Source organism: Sparus aurata, chromosome 12 (genome assembly GCF_900880675.1).
Source record: "Sparus aurata chromosome 12, fSpaAur1.1, whole genome shotgun sequence".
Lineage (NCBI taxonomy): Eukaryota > Metazoa > Chordata > Actinopteri > Spariformes > Sparidae > Sparus > Sparus aurata.
Genome location: NC_044198.1, coordinates 22,732,041 through 22,746,694, shown reverse-complemented (window position 1 = coordinate 22,746,694; position 14,654 = coordinate 22,732,041). Strand labels below are relative to the sequence as shown.

The following is a 14,654-nucleotide window of genomic DNA, read 5'->3' as shown; positions in this document are numbered from 1 at the left end:
AGCCAGAGAAAGGTCAATGAGGCAGCTGAAGTGACACTCAGCTCAATGCTCCTAATTGCTGTGTTTGAGGACAGAGCGGGGAACGCAGACGTGTGACACGTTCTCGCTTGGTTTGCTTCACTGAAAGCTCCCCATTAATGGCAGGCTTGTGTGTGTGTGTGTGTGTGTGTGTGTGTGTGTCGGTGTCATTGCCAGATGTTATTTGTTAATGAGAAGTGTAGGAAAAACTGTTTTGGAAGTGGCGTGTACTTCTGGAGAGAGAACACTCCTTCACACGGCTCCACACATAACAGCCACTCATAAATGTGACCTCAGAGCTTTAATGCGACTAGAGATTGGTCGTGGTTATGATTAGCGGCGAAGTCCTTAGGTTGCTGGTGAGGGGGGGTCTGCAGGGAAAAAAGGTAACGGAAAATATTGTCGTGTTGTTATTGGCAGTTGCAGGAGGTGTCGCTTTTTTATCTTTATTTGGAAGCGCGCTATAGATGCGTGAAAAAAAAAGGCACAGTTTCCTTCAGGTCGTCGCGACATAAATAAAATATATCCACCGTGTGTGTGTGTGTGTTTGTGAGTGCGCTGCTCAGAATAGGAACATCACACTGTGAATTGAAAATCTCTTCACCTATCAGGGTCTTGAAGCAATGCCATCTCTGAGACTTTTCCTTTGCCAGAAGTCTCAAATAAAGTCAGCTTTCTCCATTTCGCTGAAATCCGGCTTTCAAGAACATCCCATTAAGCAGCTGTTCAGCTGATTCCTATTAGAAAAAGAAACAGCCAACAGCCAAACAATGGCAATTTCCTCAAACATTTAGCCTCGGCTTTGAGCATTATTCTGCTGCTGCGGCTGCGGCGGCGACGGCGGCGTGACGTTCCCTGGCATGTGAAGGTTTATGAGTCTCATATCTTTTCACAGAAGGAGCTCTACCTCTTTTCGGTTGTCTTTCTCAGGCGTAAGTGAGATGCTTGTTAGGAGGTTGCAAAAAAAAAGAAAGGAGAAAAAAAAGCTTGCAAGTTGCTGACACCTGCGGGTTTAAGGCAGAGGAGAGGCGGAACATAAAAGTGCATATGAAACCAATCAATCATTCAAACCTCCCCTTCAAACTCATACGCATGGTTTAATACTCCCCCAGGCTCGTGATGTGCGTGTATCTATCCATATTACATGCAACCTTTTTTTAATATTTCAAAAAAAAAAAATCCGGGAGAACTTCGACGGATCCGCTGTGTTTCCTGTCTGTTTTCGACGGCAGCACAATTTAGTCGCTTAACTGGCAGGGCAGCTGGCAGAAGGTGGAGGTTGAAGTGGATTGCCGGCGCCCTAAAGCCGATTTATCTGATAGATGGTTGGACCCGGTCCGTCGGACTGACCTCAGGGGCAAACTGTAAATTAGATTTTTTTTTTTCTCTCCCTCCAAGCGCAGACTGTGTTGCTGTGTCACCTCTGTTTGTCACCCCACCCACCACCCACCGCCGACGCACTCTCGGCGAAGAAATCACTCGGCATACAGATATTATGAAGTCGACAATAGTGAGTGTGTCACATCTCCCGAGACCGCCGCATTGTCCTGGATGGTGTTGATCCCATTATGCCATAAAGGGGGGAACAGGAGAATGGAGACAAAAGAGGAGGACTGCTCGGGTCAGGGAGTGATAGATGGCGAGGCCAAGGAAATGGTCTGGAAGAATGCTGCGTCAAGCAGTCAACTGGCCAGGCATCGATTTAATCTTGTGCACTCTCCTGATTTGACCGTGTCACAGCAAGATTGAAAAGCCTAAGTGGATGTGGGGCTGTGTTCACTCACCTGAGCACAACGCGCTGATAAACCCACAATGAAGCTAAAAAAAAAAAAAAAAAAGTGGTCTGAAACACTCGCGCGAAACAGAATGGGGGGTGGGAGGGGTGGAACATCACAAGACACAAGGAAAGACAGCTGTTTCAGGCCTGCTAACAAGCAGCTAAATCCACTAGAGGGGCCGGTCTATTGATTTATAGCAGGGTTGGAGAAGTCACAAAGCTCATGCAATTGGATCCTTTATATCCATGGATTTTGACTCAGATATCAGCAGAGATCCCTTTGGCTAAAAGACCATCGATTGGGCTAAAGAGATTTTTATCTAATGAATATTCTAATTGCTGTCATATGAAACGGGGGTGGTTAACCGTGTGAAGAATGTGTGTTTGAATAGGTCAGATAGATTCTAATAAAGCACGAGGATTAAGCTGCGGTCTGATGTTTATGTATAGCAGAGGGAAATTGATATTGATCCCGAGGCCATCCAGGTTTCTGGGATACTTATATATCGCTCCCTCCTTCATCTTTTCCCCGGCCCTCACGCGGTCCGCTGAGCTGGAGCAGAGAGCACAAAGTAATCTCTAACTAATTATTATTTTTTTTATTATTATTTCATTTGCACGATTCACATTTTAAGTTTTAAGTTATACTTTTTTTGACATTTAGCCCGCTCGCGTTGCATTGTGGGATGGGTCGATGTCCGGGATTAGCCGTAATCCCGGGTATTTGGCCGAATACGTTCATTAATGGAGGAACGTGTTCGGGGCGAGCGTGCACACTTTTCTGCTGACTGACATACTTTCGTGACGGAGGCGCACATACGTGGAGACACAATCTGGCTCGCTCACTCCACTCAATAAAACCGGGTCGCAGTTATTCCTCACCTCTGCTGTTCGCCTGCACATTATGCATTGGTGCGCGCGCACACACAGACACACACACACTCGACAAGCTGCATAAACAGGAAGCACACAGGTTGATGCACCGCGGGCCTCTCTCATGTTTTTTAAGATTGAGTGGCAGCCTCACCTTGACCCGCTGTGACTTCACTGTAATTCTGTATGCCACCGTTGCACTCTGGGTTCCCATTAGATAGATCGTCCGGAACAATCAAAACAATATTCTTCTTCTTTTTTTTTTTTTTTTTACTGCAGTGTTGCAATCATAACAGGCGCCCATTTTTATTTTTTTTTCCCACCGTAGATAGCCACTGCCACATTTAATCACAATCGCTTATAGATCTGCTCGGCTCGCTCGCAGGCATCTCTCGTCTAATCCATTAGCAGATAAAATTGTTGATGTAGAAAAAAAAAAAAAGAAAAGCAAAACCTGCTCGGCCCGAAGGCTTATTCACTGCATCGTTTATGACTCCTTTTTTTCCCCGTTTTTTCTATGAACTGTCTCAAAATTCTCATTTAGGCATTTTTACTGTGATCAGCCAGGATTTGCAAGCTTACATGGCATTATTCAAACGTTGCTCAGACATTGATTTTTTTTTTTTCCGGGGGGGGGGGGGGAGGACACCACCTCTGCTCCGGCAGCATCCTGCTTCTAATTCAAACAGCTACACACAAACACACACACACACACACACACACACACGGGAGTTTGTCCAGTACAACTCTTCTTTTGCTCTCCTCTGCTCGGGGGTTTTGGTGCCTTTTTTTGGCTTTTTTGCCCGAAGGCAACGCAGCAGACACATCAATGAGGTGTTTGTTTATGCATGTGTGATGGACAGAAGGCGGAAAGAGTGAGAGACGGCGGATCTCGGGGTTTAAACTCGAAGCTGTCAGGGTCTTCTAATTGAGGTGTTATTGCCTCTGATGGCGGCCTCTTGCAGCGGATTTATAGTGGTCTTAACCTGTTAATTAAAGTCCAATAGGATTTCTAATGAGAAGAGAGATGGCCTTCTGTCTGAGGCTTGTGCCGTAGATGTGATTCTCCTGACATCCACGTGGACAGCTCGTGGCTCAGCCCCCTCCGTATGGCAGTAACAGTCTTTTAGCTAGCTTGGCTCAGCATTCCCTTTCTTTAATTTTCACGCGTTGTTGTGCTGAGGTGGCAAACCTTTACAATGCCCAGGTCCTGCACCACCTGAGACACTGAGCAATGAATGTGCCTTCTTTCTTTCTCACTTTCTTTTTGTTTTTTTTGTTTTTTTTTGTTGTTTGTCACGAGTATTTGTATGGTGTGCACAAATAATCAGGTTACGTAAGGTGGAATCTGGGACACTGTGTGCAGAGGATGTGCCACAAGGTGCTGAGCATGCCCCGCTCGCTCCGCTCACATGCTCACTCGCTCATTTGCTCGCTTATTTGAAGTGAAGCGTTATTTGTGTGACAACAGCGAGGAGGTTGTGTTGTTATGCTTCCTCCGACCGTGTCCATCTGAGCTTGACAAATGAGTGTGTTCAGCCTCAAAAGATTCTCAATTCTTGTTGTTTTGCTGCTTTCCTCTGTTTCTTTAAAGATTCATTAGGAAGCCTTGGCGCAGTACGCTGGGACTCCTAAGTTATTAAGGGGTAAAAAGGGAAATTGTTCATTAGTAATGTATTGCACAGTAAAGCGGGAAGCTCGCGTCCACTTTGCTTGGCGGGAATCATATTTATCCTTCTGTCGGTGGATACGTTTGTTGGACAGTGGCCCGACTGTAGCATCTGATTTAAATACAACCTTTACCTCAACCTTGCTCTCTTGTTTATTATTCATGTCATCTCAATCACATGCCATTTACTGGAGAGCTTTTGGGCCGGATCACATATTCGCCATCCACTCAGACTGCATTACCGGGGGCAGTTAAAAGTAAGGTTTGAAGGCCTCCACCGGGACGTAAAATGCAGGGAAGACTGGCGCTCGCTAAAGAAAAATCAGAGACGAGGTGAGAGGATTGTTCTCCGTGAGAGAGGAGGCGCTGGTAAAGTTACTTACGTTCTTGCATTTTTCAGGGGCCGGTGGAGATCTTATCCCGTTTGATATATGCAAGGATGCTCGGGGACACGGAAAAGCACTGTACAGGTGTTTGATTGTCATGCATTTTTAAATGTCAAGCGACCACTGTCTGCTTTCCTGATGGGCTTTTGGCCGGCGTCCATCTTTCTCTTCAGCCCCTGAAGCCGGCGTCAGTGTCGATTCTATTGCTTTTAGTTTTCTATTTCAACCATATATTCAGGAATAAGTATCATGAGCAACGGTGGAGGATTGTGTGACTATCTTTTCTTTCATGTCTTCTTAATAAAAAAGGAAAGTGAAGCAGATATGGCTGAATGAGTCCGAGTGATATTGGCAGAACACCTTTTTCTGTAAAGTAGAAAGAGTGTTTTCAAATTATAGATAAGCCTTTGGAAGTGTTCGAGGCTTTCATAAAGCCTTAAAGCTGAACTTGAAACATCTGATGGCTCTTAATCTCTACTGTAAAGCTGGAAGTCAGACTGTGGAATATAATGTGCCGCAATCAGTGTCACAGGTTGAACAATGATGTGTTCCCCCGCTGCGAAATTCATGATTAATAATGTTTTGACTTCTCGTTTGATGGCTGCAAACGGGCTCGGCGTGCTCGCTCATCAGTTACAGACTCCTCTGTGGACACACTTCACAGGCGAAATTGGCAAAAATAAAACAGCAATTTTACTATGCTTTGAAAAAAATCTAGTGATTTAGTCTGCACTTTGATAACGCGGGGAGACGTGTGAGAGATTTAAAAAAATCAAAGCACATAGCTGAGGCCGAGATATTCTGACTTTAGGTCTCTCGGATTGGTCAAGCTTTATCCTACAATTCCTACCGTGCAACTCGGTAGTTTTCCTTTAGACCTGATCCTGCCTGGTAAACGCTTGTGTCTATCAAACTTAATATCCCGGCTTTGAAGCCTCCAATCCTGAGCACATATAGAGCCCTGATGATATTTCGTCGTGGCTTTAGAGATGGCGATGGTGGCTTGTTGTTCCACCACTTTGATCCAGACTGAAATATCACAGCAACTTTTGGATGTATGGACACGAAACATCTCGTGAAGACATTCACGGTCCCCTGAAGATGAAGCCAACTGCCTTTGATGAGCCCTGGACTTTTATGTGTGCCATCATGAGGTTGATATTTTAAGTTTTTAAGTGAAACTTATCAACGACTGATGAGAGGATTTACATGATATTTCCATGGTCCCCATAGCATGCATCATGGTGACTTTGGCGATCCCTGTGGTTTTCTATCTTGCACCAACACGAGGTTGAAATATTTGAACTTGGTTGAGATACTTGCAAATCAGCAAATATTAGCATGCTAACACACTAAACCAAGATGGTGAAGGTGGTAAACATTTTGCCTCCAGCACATCAGCATGTTAGCAGCATCACGTTGGAGAGGCCCCTCGACAGTAGGCGAATCAGATTTGAACTCAAATCAAATCTTGAAGGCCGTCTGCTCGGTTTTCTGCAAATAATCAAATCAGATTTGTGCATCCGGACTCATCACCAACCTACCTGCAAAGGCTGCTGTGGCAACAACATAGCCGTCTGCAACGCCGGTGATACAGCTTCCCAACGTGGAGATCCATCATCTCGCCTTCCAAAACAATTGCGTTGTCAAGTCGCGGAGCAGAACTGATGGACTGATGTTCTCTGTGCTGTCCTCCATATCGTCTGTTAATACGAGCATGGATTCTGCTGAGCTGCTCTGATGCACTCCTGTCACCCTGGGTTTGACGTTGTCGTCGCATGTCACGTTGCAAGTGACGCCACGGACATCAGGTGCTGGACTCGGATCGCATATCTAGAAAAGTGGAGTTAAATTTCAAACCACCTCCAAGTGGGTCTGATTGTTTTTTCACGTTGTCTCTCTCTGTCCACACATCTTAAAACCAATATGGATACAATATACAGATATTCCAAAAAAACAAGCTGATTTGGGCCGGCAGTCTGAACGAGGCTCTAGTCTTGTTTCTGTTAGAACCACAGAAGAAATTATGCACCTATATTCACAGACTAAGTGGCTCTCAAATTATGACTAAACCGCTCCGGGTGTGTAAAAGCGGCAGAGTGCCCCTTTAACATAACAAATGTAAATGTAGTGCTCTGGAGAATGTCAACTGAAACAGCAGACTATAAATTCAATCCATCAAGTTTAGCACTCCAAAGCTTCTTCTTTGCATCCTGATGGAAAACGCGACACAAACTGCAGGCAGCAGGCTGCGATGGCGATCGGGTTCAATGCATTAAAGTAATTGTGAGTTGTTTTGTCCAAAGGCTGCTGAGTCTCAATCTTGAGCTTGACACATTGATCTGAAATAACATATCAGCAGCTTGTATTGTTGGCACGAAGCCAAGTCATGCGCTTGTTTGTTATTAACCACCAGCCACGCCGGGTCAACAGCCATTTGTGCCGTCGATAAAGCGGTCGGCATCAAACTTCTGGCAAAAGTCGTCTTACTAAAAGGAGCCCAAAGTACAATCCAGACACTCTGTTATAGGTAAGTTTAAACTAAACAATATGAAACCGACGACGCGCGATTGAGAAGAAAAAATGCTTAAATTTTAGCAGCCCTCATTATTAACCGTGAACATGATGACAGATGATTAATGATATTAATACAGACCATGTGTGCCTAGTCATCTGCAGGATATTAACTTTTTTTTTTTATTGGATCTCATTTCCACCCTGCCAAACACCTGATAAGATGACAAAGCAGCTTTAAGTTAAATGCTTTGAAACCTTCTCTCACATATGGCCACACAGCGGTGATTTATTCATAAATTCATCCAATAATAGAGTCCCGCTCTTTATTTGTGCTCTCTGTTAAAGCTCTCCGGGAGAAGTGGAGGGAAAAAATGTGAGAAGTAGAGTGTGAGAGGATTGTTTTCTCTGGTTTTTACTTATTTATCAAGCACTCCCCCCCCCCCCACCTTCACCACCACCACCACCCCGTACAAAAGTACACTCACATTAGAGTGAGCTGTCAGGTTGCCAGTGTGATTGCAGCCTAGATTGTATACGCCACACAAAGCCTTTAATTATGTCGCTGTCTCTTCCCTGTCAGAAAAGACAAAATGGATCAAAGGCTATATGGGAAAAGAGTAAGTAAGCAATTATCTTCTTTTGTCTGCTATCACTGTCAGTCAACGGAGGCTCGCTTTCTAAACGACAACAGAGCGAAACCAGAGAGTGAACGCTGTTAAGATGAGGCAATAAAGGTAGCTGCATATTGATTTTTTTTTTTTTTTTAAAAAAAGGGTCATCCTATATCTGCATCTGTCATGACTCTGAAGTGACTTTGTTGTTCAGGTGATAAGGACAAACCAAGTGAATTCAATTCGGAATAAATATATCAGACAAAGACCGTAACCTCGATGAAAAGGAGATCCGGAGTATAAAAGGTCCCTTGCTGTAGAAATGTAATCTCTTTGTGTTATAAAGCAGGTCTAGATGCTATGAAAAAAAAAATAAAAATACTGTGAAATGATTATAAACGCACAGAAATGCACAAAGCCTCAGACGCAGAACCTTCAAATGAGCTGTCTGGACTCCGTAACCTTGTGATGTCTCGACTATAACAGCCGCCGCCAGCCGCGCCACAAGCAAGGCCACGGTTACAAAAACAAGGCGGACGTGATTTGGAAACACACCGGGCAGCGCCTGCTCAGGCACTTGAGAGTCGACCAGTCAGAGCGGGGGGTGGCCTTAAAGAGACAGGCACTAAAAACGGAGGGTGAGTAGGTGGCATTAGTATACGAAAAGTTGACGCCTAAAGTTCAAGTATGAATCTGCAAGTGAGCCTAACATGGGACCTTCTAAAGTCTTCTCTTCAAAGTCTTAATTCCGGTCAAGACTTTTCTGCAGACAACCAGTCTGACTTTCTAACTGTGCTGAGAACTTAAAGTTTGAATCCTCAAGATTTCAGTCCTGGCTGAAGCTACAGCTCCCAGATTTCCTGGGGCAGCCAAACAAACTCACATTGTTATAATAAAGAAATCTGCTCCTCCATCATGCCATGAGTCTTGTGTCTTACGCACAACAGCAGAGAACAGTTTGTTAGCTTGCTGAGAAATCATGTGGTGAACTTTTGTATCTGACAGCTCTGTCTTGTTTCATAACTTCCTTGGTTATTGAGAAGCATTCTGCTGTCAGAAAAGTGCCCAAAAACGTTGTGTTTTTGCCGGTGAATTTTTTATTAGTAATCGCAGCCTGCGCTCACCTCAGCGACAAAACACTGCAGATCCTGTGACTGCTTCGCGATAATAGCCGCTCTGTGTTTCGCCAGTTTGGTGCTTTCTGCTGCGAGTTGTCAGTGGTGGGAAATGTTTGCCGCCATTTACAGAAACTGAGTCCGACACAGCTGTAGAGAAGTGAACGGTAAACACAGAGGCCGATGTTAATGAGATAACTTTATAAAGAGTAGTAGTTTTCTGTGACTTTGACTACTTGGCAGAAATGGAAGACTCTGCCACCAACAATGGAAACTAATATAAAGACAGATATTTACAGAAGAGAAATAAATTGGGTGGTTATTTCTGACCCAAGGTGGTATCAAAAATGTGGTTTGACGTTGTTAAAACATTAAAGATGGTAACTTTAATGACCGATCAGCATGTTCGGCTCAGCTCACGTGAAAGCAAACAAAAGAATGAGGAGTGTAAGCAGAGTTTTAGGAAAAGTTTCAAGGGTTTGGACCTAAATATTGAAGCCAAACTTTAACATAAGAAGACATTTCTGTTTGTAATCAATGAGTCTCTGTTTGAATTGGTACCCTCCATCACCGAGGCCCGGTTGTTATAAGTTAAGAGGAGTCAAGTCACGAGTTTGAGTGGATTATCCAGGATTATCCGCGCTCTCCATCCTGATATGAACTGATTCTAAAGCTAATTTGTCATATTTTCAGTTTACACTCCTCACTTCTTCGCTGGAGGGGAAACGTCTCTCCTTCTCTCGCTGAATATAAAAACCATATACAAAATGTGTTTGGCATTTATTAAGATGAGTTTGTTCCCCTCCCAATATAAATTTGTGTATACGAGCAAAGTCTAACCCCGGAGAAGTGTTTGATGGGATAGCGATGGGAGACTTTTTTTGTCAGTTTGACATCCAGGTAACCCACTTTTTGCTTCGGCGTGTTTACTCTTTGATTACGGGGGAGAGCTGAGGGAAGCACTATCTCCCGCCTGCCAGAACCAGGCTGGCAAGCTGTCACAACACCGATGAAGATGCGTGTACCACCTGGGTGTTTGCAGGTGACACGCGTTCATGCACACAAACTGTACACGCACACACGCGTTCATTTGTTTGTGCATCTTTAGGAGCACGCATACACAAAAAAAAAAGCATTGTATCAACATATATTTCTTTATCGTGCAGAAAACAGCACAGCACAACCTACAGTGTTACTAAGGTGCGCTGTTATGTTTCACACATTCGTATGTCTTGCTTTCCATTATGTCAGCTGCACAAACAGTTTTGAACGGGGTGTAAACTACCTAAAATTGCAGTCTCTCAACATCTCTGTCCATCAGCTGTCCAACAAAGAGTACAGGAAATACCTAAATGAACCTATCTTTTGGTTTTGTTACACTTTAGGAAAATAATAGCTGTGTAACTCAGTGTTCTCCGTACAACCTCCACCGAGATACCTTCCGCTAAACCCAGTGGGACCTTACTTCTGAAAAAAAAAAAAAAATCCCTAGTACAGTAAAATGTTCTAACTCCAGAAAACCGCAGTTTGTTGTAAAGATTGTAAAGTATCTTTTAGTTCTGTGTGAAACCAACTCAGTGAACGACATCATCACCTGCAACATACGTCAACAACCCCAACATGGCGGCCTCTCTCAGCACAGCGAAGTGTGTGAGCAGGTAAACGTGACGACGTGGCGTCTGGCCGTGTTGACATCTCAAGTTGTTAAAAAGGAGGGTTAATTAGATTTGTACACTCTTACAAGGAGAGGAGCCTCGAGGGACCCCTGTGGAGAAATCCCTCCAGGAACCTCCCGGAGAGTTTCTTCAAGGTTGGGCTTCAATTTAAAAACGTGTTTGATCAGAGAAATGTTATATAACCACAAGATATTATAACAACAGTATAAAACAGTGTAATAAATAGAGGCATTCGTAAACTAATGCACTAATGATATCAGAATTAGTAGCTATAGTAGTAAAATAAATTGCATGACGGATGTAGAGTAGTTACCAACTAAATGTGGTGGAATATAAAGTATTTGCCTGTAGTTAAGTACAGTACCTAGATGTAAGACAGCTCTACAAGGTTTAGGTTCTGGGTTTCGCTAAGAACCAAGATGACTTTCTTCACTGTTGGGTGACAAACTGCCACTTTCTTGAGTCCACTTTGAGAGGAGGGACTTTGCCTTCAGGTAGCCCTCGTGGTGTGTCGCCTGAGAGAGGAGACCCGGGGCGAAAAATATATCATCGACATCTTATTCAACTCAGATCTTCTCTCTTATCTCAAGCGTCACATTTAAGGGCATCCGCTTTGCACAAAAAAAAAAAAAAAAACATTACAGCATTACTGTTAACACTCTAAAGAAATGCAGCCGGAGAGGATTTCAGAAGGCGAGTGAAGTATCAAAGATGGACTCTGTTTTCTAAAGTGAGCCGGATGCTGCAGCTTTGACAGCCCGTGTTATCTCCATTCCACCAACACTGAAGCAACAGCAGCCTGATGTGGTGCATTCACAAACACCTACTGCACTCCTCATCACAGATCTGCGGGATAAATCTCGATGTGTGAGTCACGCTCACCCCTCCTTGATTTTTTTCATTTTTTCTTTTTTTTTTTGCCATCCAGGTTTCCTTAAACAAGGCTCCTAACCCCCCGCTGCTCCGGTGGGGCTGCTGTCCAACAGATAAGAGTTTGTGGTTTTTTTTACTGAGCAGCTCCTGTGTGTGAGTGTTAGTCTGAGTGTAAAGCAGTGGCTATGCTGATAAAGGGAAAAAAAAACAAGCAGATGTTTTTGGACATTTTTTTCCTGCCTTTCATGAAAATAAATTCATCGGATCAACACAGAAAAGAGGGGAAAAAAAATCTCATCTGAGTGTGAAATCGACGATCAGAGCAAAGAGTCAACATTCCTCTGTTCCTGTTTTGATTGGACAACATCTGGCGTTTGTAAGGAAAACGGTCTTCCCAGCAGTGCTCCAGTTCTGTGTGTGTGTGTGTGTGTGTGTGTGTGTGTGTGTGTGTGCGTGTGTCCAGAGATGACAGATGAGAGGTTTGCATCAATATTTGAACAAAGCGCTCTGGCATCTCTTTCTGTTGAGGCCATGCTGTTTTTTTTTTAAGAGTCTGAGAGGGCAGAGCAGAAATGTATTGCCTGTGCGACTCCCCGTTGCAACGAAATTACAAGCTAGAGAGTAGCTTTAGTGCTCCGGGGCGTTTTCTGCAGTCTGACTGAAGTCACTGCGAGACTTGCCTCGGGACAAGGAGGAGAAGAAGCAGGGAGGAAAACTGAGATGGGATTTTTTTTTAAATAATGTTATAAAGTCTGTTTTTTCTCAGGATATCACCTCGAATTGATTCTTGCAGTGCTGCTATCGGCCAAGGCACAGAGTCTTGACCGGCGTAACACGTCTGTGATATGCTCTTGTTATTTTTCCCAGCTGTGAAACATCGCAGAGCTCGAGCTCGTTATGTCTCAAGTGGAGATGGAAATGTAAATTCGTCATCCTGAATTCTGGAACTCCTCTTTCATCTGCCTCTGCAAATCTCCCTGGATCCTTAACAAGTCGTCCAAACTGCTGCTGATAAGCTGTTGACCAGGTCCTCCATAAGGTCTCACCTCACGCTAGCTGTGTTTGCATGGACACTAAGGCTCTGATTAAAGCCCAAACTGAATAGAAATGCTCCATAAACAGGTCAGTCAGAATAAGCAGGCCAAAAGCTAACCACAGTTTAAATCGGTTGCAGTTCAATAGTTTAAACCTTCTCATAAACCGACAGAACTACGATACAACCCAATTATTGATGTGTGGTGATGTAGGTTTCTCTGCTCAGCTTCTCTGAGATTAACTGGTAATACAAACCTTTAATACAAACTCTTAGACAGCTTAACAAAGACGACGATAGATACCGGTCTTGGGGACAGGGACAGGGACAGGGAGCTCGATCAAATACGAGTCCAATTAAAAGATCCTATGATCGCCTGTAGAGCTCGGCACAGTCAGGCACCTTCGTCCACCCGGTCTACTGCAGCTCTCTGCCACCAGTCTGTCTCTAAGAGTTTGTCGGTTCCTCACTCTAGACTTGAGGAGACAGATTTTTGAGATTGTCGCCCTCTCAACTTTGAAACTCTCCCCTACTTTACTTGGGATGCTTTACTTATGTGTTTGCATTCTCGCCTCCGGAGCACTTCCTGCCGTCTTTTGAAAGTTGCCTCATAAATAAAGTTACTAACTCGCTTACTTACTGCTCTGCAACTAAACAGTGGAGTTCTCAGAAGCCTCCGTGCTCATGGAGGTGGTGCGTCTTAACACATGCTTATCGCGGGAACAGTTGGAAGCGCTCGCAAAACACCAAACACGATCCCCTCTTCTCGTGTTGCCGCCTTTTTCTCGCCCCATTCTGCCGGGAAATCAACAAATCTCCTCGTCGCCTGTCTTTCTTTTCCCCTGCGGAGAGGTTGTCATTCAGAAATCTCTGCAGACGGCGTGGAAGCGGCTGTGTGGGCGGCGCACTGTCAAGGTGGTGATCCCTCGATGGGCCAAAAATTGGCTGGGAACCTAAAAGGAGGTGCCTTTTTTTTCTTTCTGTACTCAGGTTTATGAGCATTTTCTGTCAAATGCTGAACATTTCTTTCTTTTTCTTTTTTTTTCATCTTGCCGCCGTGCACTCGGTTGATCTGAACAGATGCTCCCCCAGCGCTTCTCACTATCTTCGACACCCACCTATCATCTGCTTCACCAATCTCCCTCCACCCCCATCTCCTCTGCTAGCCTCACCTCTGATCCTCGATCTAGTCCATCCATCTGCTGCACGGAACTGCGTCAGTGCGGCTCATGAAGGAACAACTCGCCCCGCGCGTATGTAATTAATGCAGCATTGACCATTGCCAAGCTGTATTTATTCATGTATTTACACGGACGCATTAGCCCGACAGTCGGTGTTTACAAAAAGGCGACGGGCAATCCACAAACTGCACCAACTAACCGCGCACCTTATTTCTCCAACCTGTTGCCGAGGTGTCGACACGGTGAGGTAATTAACAAATAATTATGCCACTGACTCTTAATTAACCAACTACGAATTAATTATTAGATTTGTTTGGTAATTCGGGGCTAGGCAGCTGCTTTCTGCTTATTAGCTCCGAACGCCGTCGAGCGAGTTGGAGAGTCGGAGAACTTTCCTGCACTTCTGTCCAGTTTTTTTTTTTTTTTTTTTTTTAACAAGTTTAAACAGAAACTGGTGATGCATGATGTCTGTTAGTTGTTATCATTTTAAAATGGCAGCATATTAAAGGACTGCCAGTTCCTCACATGTATGAATAATTCCCAAAAATTAGATGTTCAGTTAGAATGTTTTAGGCTCGGAGCCACTGGCTGTTGGACAACGCATTAAGGCAATGTTGCATTTTATTAAAGCCATATGTTCTCTCCCACTCTCCCACACTGCCTCCACTTTTTTCCCTCCCTCTCTCCGTTCACGCTGGTAATTCGCACTCGGTATTAGCCAGGAGATTCATGTTTGTGTTTTTTTTTCTGTGCCTCACACCTGTTGGAGGTTTGAAATCAGAGATCACACATGTGCCATCGTGGGAGTGGTAATTTGAATTCGGCACGCTTTAATGAGCATCGTTTATGAGGAGCAGCTGAAATGGTGGGCGCGGAAGGGACACGAATAAGTAAACTTGCATCGAAAAAAAAGAAAAAAACAGGC

General features: G+C 44.3%; 1 protein-coding gene across 2 annotated transcripts in view; it reads left to right on the top strand.

The window, feature by feature from the left end:
• The window catches only part of LOC115592562 (netrin receptor UNC5D-like), a 201,848-nt gene that overhangs the window by 97,926 nt on the left and 89,268 nt on the right, over window positions 1–14,654 (top strand). Inside the window, exon 1 of one of the 2 annotated variants that reach the window (XM_030435470.1) lies at window positions 13,463–13,511. The exons of the other annotated variant lie outside the window; for it this stretch is intronic. Coding sequence (XP_030291330.1) covers window positions 13,478–13,511 — 34 coding nt within the window. The 5' untranslated portion in view covers window positions 13,463–13,477. Of the gene's footprint in view, window positions 1–13,462; window positions 13,512–14,654 lie in introns of those variants that run through there. 2 annotated transcript variants of the gene reach the window in all.